The following is a 23,011-nucleotide window of genomic DNA, read 5'->3' on the forward strand; positions in this document are numbered from 1 at the left end:
GGAAAAGGAAAGTTAGACAGATGATCTTGCCTTTTGGCTTAAATCTTGCTTGCTATATATTGTTTAGAGTGTAGTGGCTGGCTTTCCTTTCCTTAGGTGATCTGACGTTTGTCCATGCTTTGAAGGGGACATCACTACGTTTACTGTGACGTCCTCTCTTGAACTCTAAGGTGTTTGGGTTCTGACATAGGCATGTCCCTTAAGGGGTCACTTCACCCCATTTAATGCAGTAACCCTCCTTGCACCGCACCAGGGAGGGGTAGGTGATTCCGACTTGTCTGCATGCTGCGAGTTCCCCTTAGTGCGGTTTGTTGGGCCATCCTTGTATGGGCTGCTCAAGGCCTGCTATTGGGCCCATGGGCCTCCAGCCTGCTTGGTATTGCCCATTTTCCCCTAACAAGCATCATTGATGTTGATGGTATTATTATTGCTTTTTTGCATATTTATAATCACCTTGATTTATTGCATCCTTTGCGTATTTGGCCACTGAATATGCTTAGTTTCCTTGTCCAGGACAGCGATTGTGGTTTATCAGTTATTCTATCAAATGGTCCTTGGAAAGAGCTTTAACTGGACTGCAATAATCAAATTTCTGACCAAAGTCTCACTTGGGGCGTATGTATTACTTTTTTTGTTGCAATCCTAACAAAATTATTCTGGTTATATGACCCTTTCCTTGTCCAGTGTAGGCATTGGTCTTGCTTTTGGAATAATCTCCACTTTATGGCTTGGGGTTATTTTTAATGACACGGTGATCGAGATTACGCTAACACTTGCTGTGAGCTACATTGCTTACTTCATTGTAGGTTCCTTTCCGAGCTTGGGCAGGGCACCTCAGTTTTTGAGTTCATGTATATTCATTATGTTTGAATCTGTTATTGATGTGTATTAATAGTAATTAATATCTTTGAGAAATTTTCCATAAAGTAAAAAAAAGGAACCATCTTGCTAAACATGACAGCCTACTTAATTGCTTTTGCTTAAGCCTTTTGAATTCATGATATCCAACACTATCATACAATGAATACTTTGGATGGTTCGTTTTTTGAAACTTTGACCAAGAAGGTTTGTTGACTACTTCTGTGTGTATCAGTTGCTGAACATAGGGTACTACTTTCTTTGAAGTTTGCTTTTTTGCCATATATATATATTTGATGTGGCATACATTTTAGGGAAGTTTGAAAAAACCCCATGCAATAATTACAATTCACATGGTTTCTTGATTCAGTTCCAAATGACAAAGAAGGTTGGTTGGAGTGCTTGGAGTCTTGTTCTAGAATCATTTTGCTAAATTCAGTATGCTCAGATTAATTACTCTCTAAGTTATTCATAACTTAATATGTTTATACCTCGTATTGCTATTAGTAATTATTGCATTAAACATAAACAGAAATATTGAACTTTTTTTTTTTAGAAGAAGACGGTACTCCAATTTTATTAATAAGCCCTCGTTCATGATGGAGTAATACCTTGGTTATAGCCTGACACCTTGGGGAATCATACAATTAAAAAAACAGCCCAGACCAAGGTGTGAAACAAATACCACTAAACAAAAATAACTTTGAACACCTACGATATATATATATCCTATAAGTCAACCAAAGGAAGAAAAAAGAAAGAAACTGCTGATGTTTTCACACTACAATCCTTTATTAATGGTGGAAGTCCTTCCTCTTCATGTGCCATCCATAAGCCCCCTCCAAGACCTACTCCCTGCGTGACATTTTGAACCCAGTCCAAAACTTTCATATCCAACGTAGTGAAGGAATACCTGCTCTCTCAGTGGCCTGCAAGCCCTTGCCTCTGGGATGGACTGGTAGTCATGGTACTCTCTAATAGTCCCATTAGTGCCACTTGTAGCCAACCAATCAGCTACTTGGTTGGCTTCAAAACATGTGTGGTTCATAGTCATGATAAGGTTCTGACAAGTCAGCACAGGCCATCCCAGTAATCCCTTGTCGACCAATTTGCCCCACCATCTTCATCGAACCTATTTACCACCAGTTGGGAGTCAGACTCCACTGCATTACACTGACATGGACAAAATGCTTAGTTAAAGATTTGAATTTGGCAAATAAGGGGTGGTGTCACGTGGTTGATAAAAACCCGGTGAAATTCTGACATGGCACGACACACTTGGTTCAAAATCCTGAGTCCACAATGCTTGGTGGTTATGACTTTGTGGCCTTAATGATCACTTGGGAAGACAAGAGGGGCAAGTGAGTACTTATGTAACAAATTTGAGGGCCAAAATTGTCTTTTTGTTTGTAGTCACCTCTCACCTGCACATGTAAATGGATTTTCAGCCAACTTCGCAAGCCAATTTCATGGAGGGGAGTAGGTGACAAAGAAAGCTGAAATTAGGGGGTGGGGAGTTCTGCTGAGTTAAAGATTGTGAGAAAAAGAAAGGGGGGGGGGGTAACTGACAATCAGTTGAGAGTTTGCGGCGGAAAAACGTATTCAACACTTCGTCCAATTTATTTTTACTGAAGAAAATTTTCAATCTGTGAGTTCTTAAATCTTTCCTTCTCGGTTCAGTCCAGGCACTGTTTGGTTTTCAATTGGTCTCCCTTGAATTGTCACTCAGAATTAGCTTCAAGCTTTCTTGTAGTGGTAGTCTGGTTTTGGAACACTTCTGGTGAACAAAGCACTTTCATAGTGTTTGCTTGTTCACTGATGATGTTATAACTTTCAACATATAGAATAGTTGAATGCTATTAGTGATTAAATCTTTCAAGTTTTTGAAAATGCAACAAAATCTTCAATTTGAATATATCTCTTAGTTGATCCCTTTTTGAGAGTTCATGTCTTGATTAAGATTTTTTTTTTTAATTGCAACTGCAGATTCTGATATTAATAATCTATTTTAAGGGATTCAGAAACTGACTGCGTTTTTTTAATTAATTTTTTTTTTAGGGTCAAGAGGGGGTTGATGTTTCTGGTATTTTGACAGTGATGACTCTAGGAATGTAAGTTAACTTGTCACAGAAATTTTTATTGTCAATTGGTAAATAGATATCTGTTGACATTACATTTTGTCGACAGGTTCTATGCTGCATTTGCGAAGACTGCTTTCAAGGGTGATGGCCAAAAAAGCTTGCATCACTTTTGGTATGCCTTATGGTTCTGATATATTTTATTGAAGTATATGTAGATGCATTTTTATGTTTCTAAATAATTAATAAAAAATTAAGAGTGAGAATAAATGGAATACTGGATTTATAGTCAGGGACCAGAAATTATCCTGTTAACTACATTGAAAGTCAAATACCATAGTTGGAAAGTTTGTTTTATTGCCTCAGAGATTTCTTGGAGTATTTAAAAATATTGACAGGTTATTCTCACTTCTAAATGATTGAAACCTGATATATGGTGTTCGGGAGACATACGAGGTGGAGAGGGAAAAGGAAAGTTCATGATTTAAGAGCTAAATGAATTAGAAGTCTTATAAACTCAGGCAGGCGCCCCTTCACAAACAGTTATAACTTGTGTTTTTTTCTTTTGTTACAAGTAGCAAATCATTATATCTCCAAATCCATCTTGTCCCTAAACCATGATCTATGTGCTCCACTTTAAGTAATGTATATGGTTTCTTCTTGTTCTTTTCACTAAGTCATAATTTTATTTTTTTAGTGAAATAAATTGTTAAGTCATTTTAATGTTCAATACCCCAAATAAAGAATATGTCTTCAAACTAATCTGTAAATGCTAGCTATAGACACCATGCCACTAGAGCATGTCTTAAAATGGTTGCATCTGTTTCTTGATAGGTATTTGGAATGTTTGATTTATCAGTGAACTGGCACAGTTATAACCTTGACTATGTTCTTCATTTCCTTTTCAGGGAAATGGTTGCTTATATTGCTAATACATTAATTTTTATCTTGAGGTAAGGGCCCCATTAACCACTCCAAATTTCTTTTTTATAATCTATGTTTTTGTGGTTGGTAAAAGAATAGATATGTGGTGGCATTTTGGTTGAGCAAATGTTGACAAGGCATGTGTTCTTGGCATGCTTGCGTATATGCATCTACTGCACTTGATAAAAGATATTTGTAGATTCTATAGGAACATACGAAATGAAGGCCAGCATGATCGAATTCTTACTTTCTTCAAAATTGCAAATTTAAATGCTTTTTTCTTCCTGACAACGACAGTTGTCATAGCTGAAAATTATTGGGGCGTGTTTTTGCATGTATATTTGGGACGTGTCTCTGTGCGAGTGCACAAGCCTTCTTGTTAAGAGAGCGTCTCATGTTACAAGTTCTAGTTTAGTCATATCATAGTGGAACACCTAAGAAGTAATAAAAGGTTCCTCATCAACAACATATTATCTGCATATTGATTAATAAAAAGCTTGGGGCTGGCTCAGGGTTAAACCATGGGTCTTCAATTCTTATTACAGCTCCTTGAAATAGTCCTAACAGCAACCCCTTTAAGGTCACGGCGCTGCAGAGTTTTCTACAAGTGCTAAACTCTTACCCTTAATCACATATGTTACAATTACGCCACATATAAAATGCATTACTCATAAATTCTATGATAATGTGTATGATGTGATCAAGGAAACCAATTTGTTTCATTTTTGCACTGCATGTATAAGTTTTTCAATAATTGACTTCAACTGCTTTGTGCTTTTATTCTAATCAGTTTTTTGAATAGAGATTCTCTCCAATTACTTGGTCGAATTGGATGGTTTAATTGAGGAGGGAGATATACACAGACATCATGTTGACCATGAAACATTCAATGCCATTCCATCTAGGATTTTTGGGCTGTATAGACTATCCCACTTTAGCATTTAATGTTGTGTCTATCTTTCCTTGAATTTGACTACACAATTTGGTTAGGCAATTTGGAAAGTATCTCAATTGAGTAATACCAATTTAGAAAACAAATTTTGATATTAACATACAAAAAAACGTGTGATCAAATTTTTACTCAAAATTGCTGTCAAGTTTAATCTCCTACAAACTGCAGATGGTTAACCAACAGATCTTCTAACGGATCTTCTAGGATAGGGTCTACCTGAACTGTGTGGAAGCTTCTAAAAAAATCCTACTTAGTCTTGATGTCCAGAGAGAACAAAGTTTGAGAAAAATTTCAGCTTTCCTTTGCTCTACACTCTTCTCTGGATTTTTCTCTTGGTTTGGATCTCTGCGGCACATTCTCGGTAGAATAAATACTCCAATAGTCCTATGGTCCCATGTATAGAGCTTATTTAGGAACTTGTTGGGAACTACCTAAATCTTTCTTCCAATAGGAATTGTTTTTGTCATGTCTCATAAATACCCCTTAATTCCTATTGGGAAGATGTTCTTGTTCTTTATAATTGTTCCAATGGGGGTCTAATTGTATCATTGATTGGTCATTTTAGATTATAGGCCTAGATGTGGCTTGGGCCTTCCTTGGGGCGTTACAAATGGTATTTTAGAGTTTATCCTAATCAGAAATGTGGGACTTGAGCCATGCCACCTATGACTGACTAGCTCGATGAAGACGTCGGGAATTTGAGGGAGGAGATTGTGATTCCCCATACTGATTGATAAGGGTAGGTGGTATATGAGATTCCATATTGCTTGGGAAGAATAAGTTTTTGCTCTTTATAGTGGTTCCATTAGGGCTCATTGACTAGCCTTTTTGGAATATAGACCTAGATGTGGCTTGGGCCTTCCTTGGGGTGTTACATTATTATTTCTTTCACAAAGAAAATGGGCATAGAAATTACTAGCAGATGGGCTACCGAGGTGTTGGAGATGCGATCTGGATTCGTATGTCCTTAAGTTCTATTAAGTTTCATAATTGAACTATCATGTTAAGAACTCCGCAGTGGAGTTTTTGTTGATAAATAATGGTGTACCAGAGAATTAAACTACGTCCAAATACAGAATGTTGAAAACACCAAATTATATTACAACCTCCTCCAAATAGTTGGGCCACACCAGTGCACTCATAACAAACTTTAAGTTGTAAACATTGTTTTCTGATTTTTTTCGAAATAAAAACAGACATAACTAAGACTAAACTCAACCCCAATCTTAGGGGTGGTAATCTTGTTGGTCAGTTGGATAGATGGTCTGGTCCTCTTCTCCTTCTGCGGGCTCTACTTTCTATGCAAAAGTATCTGTGATTCCGATGAATGAAACCGCAAGTGGAACTACCACGTGAGATATAATCTCAATAGTACTCTAGGAATGAATGAAGGATTGCAAACAGACTTGTACTTCCCAAGTTTTCATAAAACAGATTGGTTATCCAATTGTTGAAAACAGATATCAAAGATAGCATGCATATAATATCTAACAATTTAAAACAGTACAGGTAATCTTTAACACTCATGACATCAATCATTATTCAATTGTTTGTATTTATGGCCGAGTGTATAGACCGGCTTTGGATGATCCTTAGTCCAGTTGCAAGGTTTGCCATGTCGACATTTATTCACTGCAGAAGTGGCCAGAGGAGTTCCATTTGGATTCTTCCCTTACCCAGCCAAAGGGTCATGTCTCTTCTCATAATATCATTCATTACAGTGAATTATAACATAACATAACATTTTGACAGTTCATGCAATTTAGGAAAAACATCGTGGCATGAAAATATAATATATTCAATCGGCTGTATAACTCGTTTGTTTTCAGAGATGAGATGAGATGAGATTAAAGTTGAAAGTTGTTTTAATATTATTTTTATATTGGGATTTGAAAAAGTTGAATTGTTTATTTTATTTTTATATTGGGATTTGAAAAAGTTGAATTGTTTATTTTATTTTGTATCGGAATTTGAAAAAATTGTAATGATTATTTTGAGATGAGATGAGAGTTTTCTAAAAGCGAACAAGGATTTCTCGAATATCGTAAAAACTAATTCCAATCCCGAGAGACAACATAAATTTCAAGAGTATCGTAGAAGATCGCATATCTTTATTGTGAGCCTCCGCTTTTCTTCGTTTTTTATGGGGTTTTCAATTAACAAATTAGTATAAAATATAAACTTAAATTTTTACTTATAAACCCCCAATGATTCATTATTTACCGAGTTTGTCCTAGTTCCCTTCTCTAATTACAGTTTTGACCCTTTTAACTTTTATTATTTTCAATATAACCCCTTAACTTTTTTTTTTGATAAGTAAAAGAAGTTTTATTTAGTGAATGTAACAGGCGAAGCCCATGTACACAGAAAGTATACAAAAGCACCTAAACTTTATACAATTTGCATTTTGATCCCATTTCTATTATTTTTCTCATGCTTCATTTGCTTCTTAGTTCTTTCATATTTTTATGCTTATTTTCAATTATTGACAATTTTTATTGTTAAAATACCCTAGTGTCCGAATGTTCCCTACTTTAAAATTTCATCTCTACAATTTATCACTTTGTGGTTTTTCTTTGAACACATCAAGTTTCAACTTTAACACACTTAATGAAGCATGGATTATTAAAATCCACTTCTAACACCTAGTGGACGAGACTCCCATATGCTTGAATTTCATTTTTGTTTTTATTCATTGTTTTAAACCAAAATATACTATATTCCTATAAATATCATCATCTTCAATTCTTGTGCTCATTTTCTTGAAGATTTATGTGTCTAAAGATCACATCAGTAAAACTTGGAACTAAGTTAGAGAAGTTACATGTTTTGTAATGTTGAAGCGTTGAAGACCTAACACTAGAGGATATCTAAGTGTGTTGATGTTTTGAGGCCTGGAAAGGGTGTTTGACTTGAGGGGAAGTGTTGAGAAAATAATGGAAAAATCTGGGATTTCCAGACTAAGGACGTTTGGCCAGACCTTGAGAGGAAGAAGTAGAGAAATTTGATAGAGTTGAGTGTAGAGAGAGGGTGAGTGGATTAACATGAGATTACAAAAATGCAAGAAGCCCTTTTATACATGAGTTGCGCGGACTCCACATCTTCATGGTAGTCTGCCAGCTGCTGATATGGCAGTCAGCTGCTGCATGGCACTTCCCAATTTTTTAAATAATTCTATGTGTTCTAATTATGCTATTTTCATTATTATTTTTAATCTAAGAAACTTGTATGTAGTGATTAAAAACAATTTGTAAGTCCTCTCTCTTGGTTTTCTCCTTTGTTTTCGTTTGTGCATGTGTGGGTTTGGGTTACGTTTTTATTCTGTGTGATAATATAGAAGAAAAAAAGTAGAATATTAAATGAAAAGGATATGAAAAGAAATGCATTTTTGGACCAATAGACCACATATAAGAAAGAAATGGAATTTATTCTAATTTGTATCTTTTTTTTTGTAAGTATTCTTATTTTAATTTGGATATTAGCTATTTATTAACTTAGAAAAAGGAGAAAAATCAATAAAGGAATGCAAAAGGAAAAAATGATGAGGAACTTTGTATAGTGCCTACAAAAGAGCTCAAGCTAGAATCCATTAGGACCTTAGACAATATTTCTAAGTCAAAAACCCACCATTTAAAACATATAGAAGGAAAGAAACACATATGAAGAAGAACTGCATTTTGAGGCAGTAGTCCGCCAATAAGAAAGAAATTTAACTTAAGGAAAATGAAACCAAAACCATTTTATTCTGATCTGTCTATTACCCAAAGATTAAGTTAATAGAAAGAGAAAATCAATGGGGCAATGGAAAAGAAGCAAATGGTGAGGATCATACGTTTCCAATGAAAGAGCTCAAACTAAACTCCAGTTAGGGCCCATAGATCTCATAGTTTCTGAGACAAAAACCCACCTTTTTAAGAAAAACAAAGTACACCATTGAAGTTTCTTGAGAAAGTGGTTGGGAAAGGTAGGAAAATGAAGGAATACCAGTACTGTGAGCTCTGTTTCTTCTAATTTGTCAACTGGAGTGTATATTTCTTCTGTGAAATGATAATATTCTTCTATTTTTTTAAGTGTACACATAACATTTAGATCCAAATTACTACATGTAATGTGTTTCATGCATCTAACTCATTTTCTACTTCTTGTGCAGTGGTGTTATTATAGCTGAAGGCATTCTTGATGGAGATGATAATTTCAAAAATGGTAACCCTCATCTTTCCTTATCTGTGCCACAATATGTTCTGTAGATATGGTGAAAGCACACGTTAAAGTATCTTGTACTTAAAAATGGAGATTTGGGGTGAAATATGGTTGAGTTGAAAGTCTGAAAAGATTGGCAAGATAACAATTGGGCAGTGAAATAGGAGTTTAATTTTAAGAGTAGTACAAGTAATCTTGATGTTTGACTTTAAAAAAACTGAGTTGACAATGAGCCCTATCTGAAATGCCATTTTCTTCACATGTAAGAACGACTGGGCATGCCCCCTGTGCCCCGGGGGGGGATGCATTTGTTCAAAACTGACTAAGTGAATGTATTACTTACTAAAAAAAAGTAAGATGGTTGTTAACAAATCAATTGATGTTTTGCATATCGGCATTTCCATCATTTGCAAAGCGATCGGGGTGATCATTAAAATAGACATCAAATTTGTAAGAAAAATTTTATATTTCAGGCATGATGCTTTTGATGGTACTTCTATAAGTACTCTAGGAGTTAAAAGTGCCAAATTCTGTGATCTTTAGGTTCCGTTTGGTAGATAAAAATTTTCATCTCAAACTCAAAATTCTCATCTCATCATTACAACTTTCTCAAATCCCCATACAAAATATAATAAATAATTTAACTTTTTCTTAACTTTTTCAAATCCCAAAACAATAATAATATTAAAATATAATATTTTAATATTTTATCTTAAACTCAAAATTTTCATCTCACTTACCAAGCAGAACCTAAGTCTTTGCAATGATGGGCATGCTTGATGTTCAATTTAAAAATTATATGAGTTTCTTTTAATAGAAAGAATCGTACCAGAATTAATTGATCAAGTTGTATTTCTTTATTTTTATAGTTGCTTGTATTACTAATTTGTTGTTCAAGTACTTAGGTTCTTTATTCGTTTGTTGTATGCTATATAAATTGATCCTTTCCAATTGGTTTTCTTCTACCTTTTATGGAAAACTCATCGGCGAAAAAAAAAAAAAAAGAAAAAGAAATTTCTAAAAGGAGATGCCTAACATTGAAACAAATCTCTATCACAATTCAATTAGAGTTTAGGGATAAGGAATAAAAGCCCTGGCAAACAGATGGTTGACACTACGATGCTCTAGAATAGCTGATGGTGGCAGAATTCTGAATTTGTTTTGTGGTTTCCCTGGAAATAAAGAACAAAATATGGCTAGTTACACTTATTCACCTATGGTTTCAATCTAATTTCCCAACAGTTGGCTTTAAAACTATACTTTACCCTCTTGAGATCAAAGCTCATTGGTATCCTTGAATCCCAATCCTTAATTAATGCCAGCTTCTCTTTCTTTCCTCTTTTATTTTTATTTTTATTTTATTTTATTTTTTTTATAATTTTAAATTTTAAATTTTTTAAAATTATTTATTTATTTTTATTTTTATGTTGGGGAACCTCTCCAAGGCAAGGCCCTTTGGACCCACCCCTGCAGAGTAAACCCCAGTGTTGCGCACCGCACCCTCGGAAGTTTTCCTACACGGAACTGGTTAAATCGTTGGCTTTTTACCAGGGGATGTGACCCTAAAGGATTGTTTGCACCCATGAGGTGTTGAACCTTGGACCTTGAAGGAAGTGAGACCCTAAGACCAAGGCTTTCACCACTTGGGCCAACCCTTTGGGGTTCCAGCATCCCTTTCTCATCGGTTGAGCACCTATATTTTGCCTCTTTAGGCTTTTGGCTGTCAAAGGCAACATAATGTCCTTCCTGGAATAATACCAAACCTATTGCTTTGTCAGAGATGTTTGTTTGTGTATTGAAAGGCAGCTCAAAATCAGGCAAGTTTAACAAGAGGACTACCTCAACTCTGTTTTGACAATGACATCAAATTGAGCTGGTGAGGTTGGTTTACTTGTGCGATTTGTTTGTCGTGGCCGTTGCATGGATTGCAACTTAAACTCGTGCCTACCATGAAGCTATGAGCATTACAAGGCTTGCTATGTGCTTAAAATTACCCTTAGAGTCAGTGCTTGAAGAATACAACATGCGTTGTTTTCTTGTGAGAACAATTGGCTTTTCACAGGGTGCTTGTGGTTCCCCGTTCCTCCATGAAGGTTTAGACGAGGACCCGTGGTGCCAAGGGTGCCGGCCAATGGTCAACGCCAAAGAGGGAATTGAAATAGGCATGTAATTTTCCAGAGGGAAGTACATGTGAAAGATATTTACTTATGTAATTGCAGAGGAAATTCAAGCAAAATACGTTGTGGTGACAATGCTAATTGTTAAGCACCAAAATACTAAACTTCAAAACAAAAATGGCCTTTCCCCCTTCATTAAATCATGAGATATTACATCATCCAAATGTACATAAAGTTAGTCGCCTTAAAGTGGTGGATTGATTACATGTAGTCGCCCGACTTAACATTGTATATTCTAATGGAAGGCATAAGGTACCTTTGGCAGCTACTGGTCTCTGTACATAGGACTCGGGTAGGTTTGACTTTTCTCCCTCAGACATCATGATCTAGATTTGGATTGAAATCTATGGTCCCAAGAAGGAAATCATAGGTAGGTTAGGCGGTTATGACAAGACTGCTAATGAGAGATAATGCTATTGAAAATGTTATGAACACCTTCATGAAAAGATTGGACGGACACGTATATGCTTGGCGAGGAATCACCCTCACTCTTATAGCGACGTGCATCCTCAAGTGTGGCGAGGAATCACCCTCTCAGGTAACACATGTACATACCTAGCAAGGTGAGGAATCACCCTTTGGGGACGTTGTCCTTTTTTCTTATGCAAAATACAGAAACATATTAGTATTAATATGGCGAGGAATAATCCGTCTTCATTATAGGGATAAAAACTCGTAAAACTAGTATTCGGCCTATTTTAGCCCCAGTAACATTCTTTCACTACACAAGTGCTCATCACATAGCTATTCATCACACAGACTTCTCACACAGAGATACTTGTTGCACCATGGATTCTTTTACCTGGCCAATCAACTCAAAGACACCAACATGTGATGTGCTAGGAGATCCTACATCCCGACTATTAGGTGAGGCCAAATACGACACTGTTCCACCCCAATCCCCACAAGGTATTCTCCTTCTCATGTGAAGCACGTGGCAACGTTATGCAGGAATGATCCGGGGAATTCTTTGTCCCATCTCATGATTATAGATTTACGAAATCAACTTCTTACATAGAGATAGACATTTTCACGTAGAGATAGACGTTCTCACACAGAGATATTGGGTTCCCGCACAGGGATTCAAAGTCATGTATTGAAAATAGTTAACACATTCCAACATTGGAAATCAGTGTGTAAATATAGGCATATACATATTGATTGAAATATTTATTCATGCTTGTAGAATGGGGGAGAGAAGTGACAGAGATAATGCAATTCCTCTTACTCACAACATTCATCCCACATTCCTTGCCCTGTTTGAGAAGCTAACCCACCTTCCTACATCGGAAATCTTTTTGTTGCCGCTCTGCTCCTTGCTTTCTGAAGTAGTTGACTTCACGAGCTCTTTGGTTAATAAAGTCTCAAAAGTAAGATCTCGTCCTACGTCCAGGTCCTTTAAATATGGTATGATTTTCAAATGTCAGTTTTGACTCCTTTCTGATTCCAAATCTGTGGTAAGGATTTTCTTTAAACCTTCCCTGTCATATTGCAGGATCGTATGCTTGGTCCTGACTTTCCTTGAAATAGGGTCTCAATTGTGGCTTTAGTTGTACTGCTATGTTTAGACGACCTGACTCATCAAACCTTCACCTTTCATCGTAGAACCACTCCGAATGTGATCTTTTGGATGGAGTTGGGGTTTTGCATGCAGTATTGCCACTTTTTTTGAGCACTTCCGTGTAGTTTTGGAAAGCTCCCTCACTTGCCTAGTCTCTTCTAGGTTGTTGCTCGCCTTGGCGGATAACTCCTTGTCTTGTCAAAGTTATTGGCTTCCGCAGCTCCTCATTCCCACCTTCTCAGTAAGTGGCCTTTTCATGCTCGCTTTTAGTGAAACGGCATACTTATCTCCATCTTCGCTTTGGGACATGTCAACCGAGTGTTTGCAAGGTACTTGCTCACCCATGTGCTGGATTGGCTGTACTTTGCTGCTGCAAATTCCTTAGACCACTGGAGTGTTTTTTTTCTTTGCCTTCCACTCAACTTCAAGAATGGTTTGTCCCTTTTCCTGCTAGGCGGTTCCTCACGTTGCACAAATGAAGATTGGGCTAGTTTGGACGTGCACGTGTTGCTTGCGAGTATGCTGGATCACTGCTTAGATGATGCAAAGAGGAAAGACAACAGCTTCGGGCCAAGCCTTTTCCTCTATCTGCATGGGCCTTGTTGGCTGGAGGCGAGTGTTGGGGTTGCCTTGTTTTGGGGCAACTACTTGGCCTCCATTAGAGTGTTGCTAGCACTTGGACCAAAGACTGAGCGGCTGATGGATTGTGCCACATGGTGGAACTGCCCTGCCTCCCAACAAAGGCAATGATTATCTCTTGCTTGCTGATAGTGTTGATGCCTTGGTGACATGAGTTGCCTTGGAGTTTGAAAGGAAGATTGTATGAGGGTGGCGTGTGATTTCAGAAAGGCATACAGAGAGTGAAAATGAAGCCTCAGTTTTAAAGAGGGGTGTGAGAAACCGCTTGTGCTGTCCATTTGTTGCCTCTGGTAAGATATTTTGAACAAGGGACCAGTGTGCTCATTGTAAGGGCCCAGTCTTTCCTTGTATATTTGAAGAGTGTGTAAAGGTTAGGAGGTGTTGCTTCTGCAAAATAATTTTTCTCTAGTGGTGTGCTTGGCTGAGACTAGTGCATGGGTCATGGGGGCATGTGCTATAGTATGCCTTTGTTAGGAATTTATCTTGTTATTTTTTAAGCATATTACCAATCTGATTTGACCTGTGGTGAGAAAAGTGTGACCTTTAAACGACAGTCAGTAACTCAGACTCAATACCATCTGTGCAATTAATGCATAAATAATAAGTTTTTTTTTTTCTTCTGGTAAAATATTTTTTTAATCTTTTCTAACTTCTTGACATTCATACTCAGTGTGACTTATTATGATAAAAAAATATTTGATGTGCCTATTAGCACATGAAATCTATTAGTTAACCACTACTACGTTCTTTTTTGCATATTTGGTGTTGTAGAGAAGATAATTTTCAATACTACTGGTTGTTGTCAATCTGTACACATTAACATTGCTTGCTTTTGTTTGAGTCTTGAGGAATATCCGTAACTCATACTGCCAAGCTTCTTCTCCTCAGGATATTCATGGGCCTATCTCATTCTCCTCTATGTTTATGTACAAGTTTCTCGGTTCATAGTTGTTGGAGTTTTGTATCCCTTTCTACGGTATTTTGGCTATGGTTTGGATTGGAAAGAAGCTACTATTCTCATGTGGTCAGGCTTGCGAGGGGCTGTTGCATTGTCACTTTCGCTTTCAGTTAAGGCAAGTTTTGGATTCAATTAATTATATGTTGTGACATTAATTTTCATATTCTTATTATTTCATGCATAAACTTGGGAATTCTGTAGATTTATTATTTTCTAATTTGCTTTCTGGTATCAATATGCCTTTTCTTTTCTTGGAATCTTATAATGTAAATCTTCTACTGCAAAATTTTGGTAGTAAAGATTCTACCAGCAAAGAGGTCATAGCGTTTGGGGGTAATTTCATTTTCTGGATTAGCAGACACAGCTCATTCTTGCTGTTTGTATGTGGTAGGGTCTGGTTTTCTGCCAAACCACATCAGCTCACCTATTGTCAATGCCAGCACTTTGTAATTAGTGTTGCGATTCCCAAATTGTGAGAAGTTCAATCTCTATTATCTTGTTCAGGTCTTAGCTTTAGAACTCAATCGTATACGGGTCATGAGATCTTCAATCTGGAATTCTTCTTTTGATATTGCAATCCTTCTTATTGAGAAACACTGCAGACTATGTAGGGCTACGGGGACAGCCTTGTTTGGATGGCTATTTCAACCCATCTCATCTTATCTCATTTCCTTTTCAAACATCACTCAAACACAAACACTCTTCAATTTCAAATCTTTAATTTTTTTAATCTAATCATTACCTAATCATTATAACTTTCCAAACTTCCAAATAAAACCAAAAAAAAAAAAAATCAAAATTTTCAAATCTCCAAAATAAAAATAATATTAAAAAATTATATTCTAACAATATTTTAACTTTATAATATTTTTATTCAAAATTTTCTCTCTCATTTCCTAAAACCCGATAAAACATCTTAATTTAAACCATTTCACTACTATTATATTTCTCATCTTATCTCAACATCTAAATGAGGTTAAATTCAGCTTCCATTCAACTATAGTTGAGAGGGATAAGTATCAGCAAGCTGTAAAGGACAAAGAATCCGATCGATCTGGTGAAAGAAGCAAGCTTGACTATCCCCAAGAAATTAGATCCTTCATCATTATAAACCACCCCCCTCCCCCTGTGCCTCTCTTCCATGCACTGCCCAGCTCAAATGGGACCAGAAAACATCTTTTTTTCATCTTTTTGTCAGCCCTTGCTTCCTTTGCCAACAAGCCCTCTGGCCTCCTTCACACCAGCTCAAAGGGGACCAGAAAACATCTTTTTTTCATCTTTTTGTCAGCCCTTGCTTCCTTTGCTAACAAGCCCTTTGGCCTCTTCACACCTCATTCCTTATATAAGCCACCAGTAGGGGTAAGCAAGGTCCGTTCCGGTCCAGTTTGGTCCCTGCGCTTGGGGGGGGGTATGCTATTGGTCCGGTCCATTCGGCCCAACTTTTTTATTTTTATTTTTAAAAATCGATTAATTAAAAAAAATGATTTAAAATACTAAATAAGGGACTTATTAAATGAAAATTACGTAATAAATTGTACAATTATTAATATATACAGTACTATATATATTATAGTCATACATTAAAAAATATATATAATACTCTATATAGTTATAGTGATTTAATACTAACATATTAAGTTAACTATACTAATACTATTATAAATTTATACATAGATTATAATTAATACTATAACTCTTATAATATGTTAATATATTAATATATTCTAGTACTATATATAATAGTTATACATTAAAGAATATAATACTTATGTAATATTGTGATATATTAATAATTAATTATATAAAATTATTTATATAAATAATAAAAAATATATATTTTTCATTCGGTCCGGTCCAGTAAGGCTGTTCATTCGGGTTCCAACCCGGAAACCCGGGTATAACCCAAACTGGAACCCGGATTTAAAATTCGGGCCGAAACCCGGACCGGGTTAGCTCGGGTTAGATCTAGGCCGGAACCCGGATGAACCCGGGTTTTGCAAAACCCGGATTCCGGATTGAACCCGCCTTTTTTTTTTCCTTCTCTGAGGCTTTAAAAGCATAATTTTTAAAAATAAAAACCTATCTCATATTAAAGATTTTTTTTAAGAAAAATCAATGTTGAAAAGCATAATTCTCTTTATGTAAAAACATATATTTAATATAGAAATTTTTTAAAAAATGTTGAAAATCATATATATATCTTTTAAAAGCCTATATTTTGTGAAAATTTTTCTAAGAGGTAATGTTAAAAAGCATAACATTGTCCAGAATAATAAAATATATAAAAATGAAAAACTAAAATGCATACAATCCACTACATATTACATTACATACAAAATATAAAATTACAAGATATTAGTTACATATTAATAACATAGTCTTTCATGTGATTTAATCACACCAAATAAAACTTCCAAGTATATTTGCTGTAGCCACCCAAACGGAAGACAGCCGCCACATTGAATTCCTAGTATATTCTCTACAGCCACCCAAACTGAAGAGTAAGAATGTATTTCAACAGAGAAAAACACAAACCATGGAAAGGAACACTAAATTCTCCATTTACATAACTGGGTGAATAAAAAAAAAAGAGAGAAATATAAAACTAAGGGTATGACAACTCCAACAGGATAGGTTATCAAGCCAATCAATTGGGGAGAGATAAAATTTGTGTGGTTTTTTTTTTTCTTTTTCTATAAGTGTAAGGGAAAAAACCATTATACACAATCGGGAAATCAGTTTTCATCAGCAAATAAAACCAATCATACCATACAGATGCAAAAACAGAGAAGAAAGAACTAGTGTTAAGAGTACTTACTGTATGATACATGGTGCTTGGAAATAGAGGAACTTACCAAATAACTACGTTTTTCTCCAATAAACTTCAAGCTAACTCATGATTCAAAGATTAAATACAGTACTTGAGCTATAAAAAAAACATCAAAAGATTCAATCCAAGGAAGAGTTGAATATCGCAATCCAGGACAGTAGAGCTTCAAAACATTAGGAATCAAAGTTAATTATTTTAGAAACCTGAAATGTGTCAGAATTTAGAAATTGAATGGGTTTGGTTATACACTTATGACTTCAAGGAAAATTTGATAGATAAGAGTATACAATGCCATGCACTGAAAAATTGATATAAATGTACTGCTAGCTAGCTATTTCAAGGAAGCATCATATTTGTCAATAATTTGGACGTGCTGAACTGCATGTACTGCATGTTGTAGTTATGGTACTGATACTAGAAGTTATTTCACAAATCTGTCACCCATCTACACGGTACTCCTATAAACATGCTCATGATATCTTACATATGACTATTTTCACTAAGGAATAGATCTAGATACTCATCCTTAAAATGCTAGCTGTCAACTGCAGACCGTAAACAATATCAGGTCTTTTACACACACACACACACACACACACACACACACACACACACACACACACACACACATTGATGATCCTTCTCTTACCCTTCTTTTTTTCTCAAGAAAAATAAATAAATAGATAAAACTTTTCCTTCCAACCTTCATCCCAAAAACTTTTCATTCCTGCACAAGCACTTTTTTCAAATCAATGACTAGCTAGCTATCCAGTTGTCTAGTTCTGAAATTGATTTCACCTCTCTCTACATATATTTTTCTATTTTTTCAACAACCCCAAAAAGATCGTAAACCATAAAAGTAACCTCAAAAAATGGCACACGCAAGCTTCAAGAATTTTGTGCACAAGCTGGAACACATTTGAAAAGCAGAAAAAAGGAAAGTTTCCCAACAAAACAAAAAGGAAAGTTTCCCAATAAAAATAGTAGGGTATATCAAAACAAGATGCAGAGCACTGCCATATAGTAGAAAAAAAAAAAACATCTCATACAAATACTATCTTCTTTAGAGAGAGTATAGAAGAAACAAAATACTAGAAACAGAATAATTAAAACAAAAACGCTCAAAAACTATAAAAAAAAAAAAAACCCATGTTTAGCAAAAAAGAGCAGATCTATCAAAACAACAATATATACTTTATACCCACATCATATTTGTTCAAAGGCATTGATCATAGAACAAAACAGACCCAAAAAAAAAACCCCACGTTTAAAAACAAAGAGAAGAAATCTAGCAAAAGACTATTTTTTCACAACCCAAAAAATAGCATATCTAACAAAATAATAAAAGTAATAAAAGAGCCCTTGAAGATCTAAAGAAGGATGCAACAGATCTGACTTGAACAAAAGCTACACGAGCCATAACAGAGAACCAAAACTACACAGACCCAAATCGGTATAAAATGTACCCAAATCACAGAGAACAAACCTTGGGGGTCACGAGGATGATGGCTGTGGCTAGGGTTTCGGCACTCAAAACACAGAGAGAGAGAGAGAGAGAGAGCAGCGGCTAGAATGTCTGCACACGAAAGCGAGGCCATAGTAGACATAGTAAGAAAGAAAATCAAGCAAAAGTTAGGGTTAGCATATTCACCGTGCGAGATACCTTCGAGAAATTAAAGCAAGAATAATTGCAAGATACCTTCGAGCCTCGAAAGAAATTGCTTCTTCCCATTTCTGCTCTCCTCCTCTCCACCAAGTAACCATCGACATCATGGAGATGTGAAAAACCCCTGAGACAGAGCGGCGGCTAGGGTTTCATGGTTAGGTTTCGTGTGAGACAGAGAGAGAGGGGGTGAGTAATCGGGGAAGACGAAAAATTAATTCCTCCGTTCGTTTTATATAAACCCGGTTACATCGGGTTACTAATATGGAACCCGGGTTTCATACCCGGGTCCGCACCCTATAAATCCAGTTTGTCTAATGCGGGTTCTGGCCCGGATGAAATTCGAGCCGAAACCCATAACCGGAACCCCGGTTATCCGGTTCCGGTCTGGATGAACAGTCCTACGGTCCGGTCCAATTTTTATAAGACCAAATGAATTCGATCTTGTCCCGGTTCTGTTGATCCAAAAATAGCCAGTCCGGTTGGTCTCTCTGGTTTGGACCGGCCGAATCTCACTCCTAGCCACAAGGTTTGTCTCAAGGACTGAATTGCCGAACATAGAGAGAGAAACACTTGATATTATTCATTGATCTTCTGAGCCTATACATACTACATACAAATGACAATATGTAACGTCCATATTTGTGGTGGGTATTTTAGAAAATGATTTTAAGAAAACAGGCGGGAATTACGGTTCCTTTAGAAATTTATTTTCCTTTCATGCCAGGATACAGAAGACTTCATGTTTATAAATAAAACTTGTTTTCTTAATTTGAAAGGTTACAGCGGAAAACATTAAATTTCATAGTGAGTCTCTTAAACAAATAACATGCCTAGGCTTTCGTGCTCTTTCCCTTGGGCTTTGCCTGTCCTGATGCGTTATGCTCATCTTGTCCCTGGGAGGGCACACAAAAATTAAAATGAGTTGATGACTCGTAAGCATTACTTCATACAGTTAAAATATAATAATATAGGATTTCAGTCATGCATTCATCACTCCATACATATCATATACATAACATGCATAGAATTTTGTTTGTTTTAAAACGTTACGAGGTGATATTTTTCTTTTAAACATGCTTTCTTCTCGTAAAATAATTTCCCACACCTCGCTGCCTTCATTTCTTAAAGTCTTTTAATGCATACATCTTTTCATACATATATGCATTCATTATTTCTTATCACTTTCATTGGCCGTTGCACACTGTTGTGCCTCGTATGCTGGGATTAGCGGTTTTTTGGACCTAATTCCGCTCGTGACCATGGGTTGGGAATCCATTCCGTCAGGATGCAACACTGGGTGCACTACTAATACTACTTACCCGGCATTGCAATCTACCCAGTTCAGTCCTTTGGTACCTTTCCATTCCGTTCATATGGCCGTTACGTATCTTTATACATTAAGCATTCAGTCCATTCATTCATTTTCAGTCATTTCATTCCTTTACAGTCCATTTAGTTTTTTACAGTTCTTTCATTCAGTTCTTACAGTCCTTCAGTTCATTTCATTCATAAAGTCATTTTAAAAGCTCATTCATAAAATTCATTTAAAAAAAGTTTTCTTTCATGGCATCGTTTAAAACGTCAGTTCATATATCATTAAAGCATCAATTCGTTTTGTTTTGTGAATATACATACAATACATATCACGTATAGCATCCATCCACATGCATACACTTACGTACTTTGGGTGCATGAAAAGGGGTTGCCAAGGAGGGTCATTACGTACTTATACTTGAAAACTTATGCTTAGCTTTCTTTTGTCGTAAAACGTGTTTAGTAGAGAAAAGCGTCAGTTCGTAAAACAATTTAAAGAAAAAGCGTTTCGTTTTCCTCTTCTTTTATTTAAGAAAACTCTAGAAGAGTATGAACGAATACTTACCTAGACTTCATGTTATACTCATTCAATGTAGTGCATTCGTGTGCATGTCAGATGACAATTTACATGTATACACATAACCTTACGCCATTCTCTATCTAATGCATAAGTAACTATTCTAAAAATAGAACTATGCTTCACTTGGAACACTCTCCATCCATCCCTGGGCTCTTACGTGCTATTTACTATGCTAAAACCTTCGGAGTCTTATTCTTTAAAGTGAATTTCCGTAATTCACCTTAGGGTTAAGACACAAAGACTTTTATCTTACTCTTATGTTTCCACATTCTGACGCATAATTCCGACCGACAGAGTCACGTGTTCTAACCTTAGACGATATACTCATCACTACCTTTATGCATCCTAGCCCATACTAAATCCTCATTCCCATCCATGCAAGCCACATGACTTTAAGCCAACTCCGAGGTTTAAACATCGTGCAACCATGCTGAGGACAAATTACCCATTACATATGGTAACAGGCATATGTGTCTCGCTAGCGACACATGTACCTTATCCATTTTTCACCTAAGATCAACTTATAGTCCCAATGAACGCCCACTTGTATAAACAAGCTTCATACTCCGATACTAACTTGCTCAGACCTGGTTGATAGGACTCTTCCTATTTTACGGCCCTGTACAAGTTCATCCCGACAATTAACAAGAGGACTGCATCTACAAATGCACCTCTGTCACATCACGTAGCTCGAGACAAATCTCGAGTTACGGCACGACGCCCATCATGCTTCCACTGCACTACTCTTACACTTTTCCACCACTTTATACATATTCTTAGTCATAAGTCAACCACAAGATGACACCTGTCACCTTGGATTACAGGCCACACCACAGCTGCTTTGGGACGCTGTTACATAGTTCCCGATGCTACACAATATACTCTACGCTCCTCAACAACGAACCATCCTTTTATACGCGACACGCCTTACGGTGCATCGCTACACCACACAGAGCACACGCCACATGTACTCTCTTCCAGTCATACTACACCACGCATCAATATGACGCACGTCACACGGTGCGTCGTTGCACTACATGGAGTACGCTCCATGTGTACTCCCTTCACACCACGCTACATCACAACTACGGTATACACCTCACGCTCATACTTCATAACACAATCCACAACACTACATGATTATGCCCAATACTTTGTTACATAGCCACACTTCGCTTTATAACTACGCAGCGAACTCTACAATTACTAATAACACAGTTTACAGTCCAACTAACTAACTAACATTAACATAAATAACAAGGGATAGAAGGTTATACCATCGATAGGATAACCCATGCGTTGCTCGCTGCCCGTCATGATCAAGGAGTCGGAGGAGTTAACTGCCACCGTACAGTGGCTGTCCACCCCTTAAAGTGGCGGTTTGAGCTTGGAAATAGCTAGGCATGGTCTTGGAAAGGCTCAAGGTGGCCTCGTGGTGGTCTGGGTGACGGAGCACGGCGGCATCTCGCTATGAACAGTGCACCCGAGAGAGAGTGAAGGTGCATGAGAGAGGTGGTGACCATGGAATTTCGTGGGAAGCTATGAGGAGGAAGATGGAGGTTGGTGGAAGTGCTTGGTGGCAGGTGGTGGCCGGACGGTGGCTCACGGTGGCGGATTAGCCATGAGTAGTGTAAACCATGCATGAGAGAGTGGGGGAGAGTGAGAGCTGTGGGTAACTTGGTTGGATATGAAAATGGCTGAGGGAGGTCGTAGTGGTGAGAGGATCATGGTGGTGGTGGTAAGGTAGTGTGGGTAGCTATGCACGGTGGTGAAACTGTGTGTGCGTGTGACCCATCGGAGAGAGAGAGAGGTAGGGGGAAGGAGACCATGGAAATGAAGCCCATGGAGTGAGGATGCCGTTGGTGGAGGTTGGAGACCGAGCTAGCCTTGTATGGTAGCGCTACGGTGGAGAAATGGGCTTGAAACTCATTTTAACTAAACTGCTGTGGGAGGAGGAGGAGGAGGCTGCCATGGAGTTCACTAATGGGAGGAAGGACTTACCGATGAGGAGGGAGGCTGGTGGTGGTGAAGGTGGAGTTGAACGGTCGACAGTGGAGGTAGGCTGGAGGAGAAGCCGCACAGTGAGAGAGAGGAAGGAGCACGTCGGGCTGGGAGAGAGGGAGAGGAGAGAGAGAAAAGTGAGGGAAAAAGGTAGGGGCTTGGGTATTTAATCCAGGCCCTTCGTTTCGGGATCTTCAAAACGATTTATCAGTGAGTTTAAATACCGATTTGAAAACGTGTAAAACATAGAGAGGAATTAAGATGAAGTCTTGT

The 23,011-nt window shown here is 37.1% G+C and overlaps 1 protein-coding gene across 3 annotated transcripts in view; it reads left to right on the forward strand.

The window, feature by feature from the left end:
* The window catches only part of LOC122311134 (sodium/hydrogen exchanger 8-like), a 65,691-nt gene that overhangs the window by 21,173 nt on the left and 21,507 nt on the right, over positions 1-23,011 (forward strand). Inside the window, exons 6-12 of one of the 3 annotated variants that reach the window (XM_043125548.1) lie at positions 514-615; positions 685-802; positions 2,917-2,969; positions 3,046-3,111; positions 3,845-3,889; positions 8,963-9,015; positions 14,278-14,462. In XM_043125548.1, the coding sequence (XP_042981482.1) occupies positions 514-615; positions 685-802; positions 2,917-2,969; positions 3,046-3,111; positions 3,845-3,889; positions 8,963-9,015; positions 14,278-14,462 (622 nt within the window). The remainder of the gene's footprint in view (positions 1-513; positions 616-684; positions 803-2,916; positions 2,970-3,045; positions 3,112-3,844; positions 3,890-8,962; positions 9,016-14,277; positions 14,463-23,011) is intronic. The other 2 variants (XM_043125550.1, XM_043125549.1) reach the window with 2 other exon arrangements.

Source organism: Carya illinoinensis, chromosome 5 (genome assembly GCF_018687715.1).
Source record: "Carya illinoinensis cultivar Pawnee chromosome 5, C.illinoinensisPawnee_v1, whole genome shotgun sequence".
In the NCBI taxonomy this organism is placed as follows: Eukaryota; Viridiplantae; Streptophyta; class Magnoliopsida; order Fagales; family Juglandaceae; genus Carya; species Carya illinoinensis.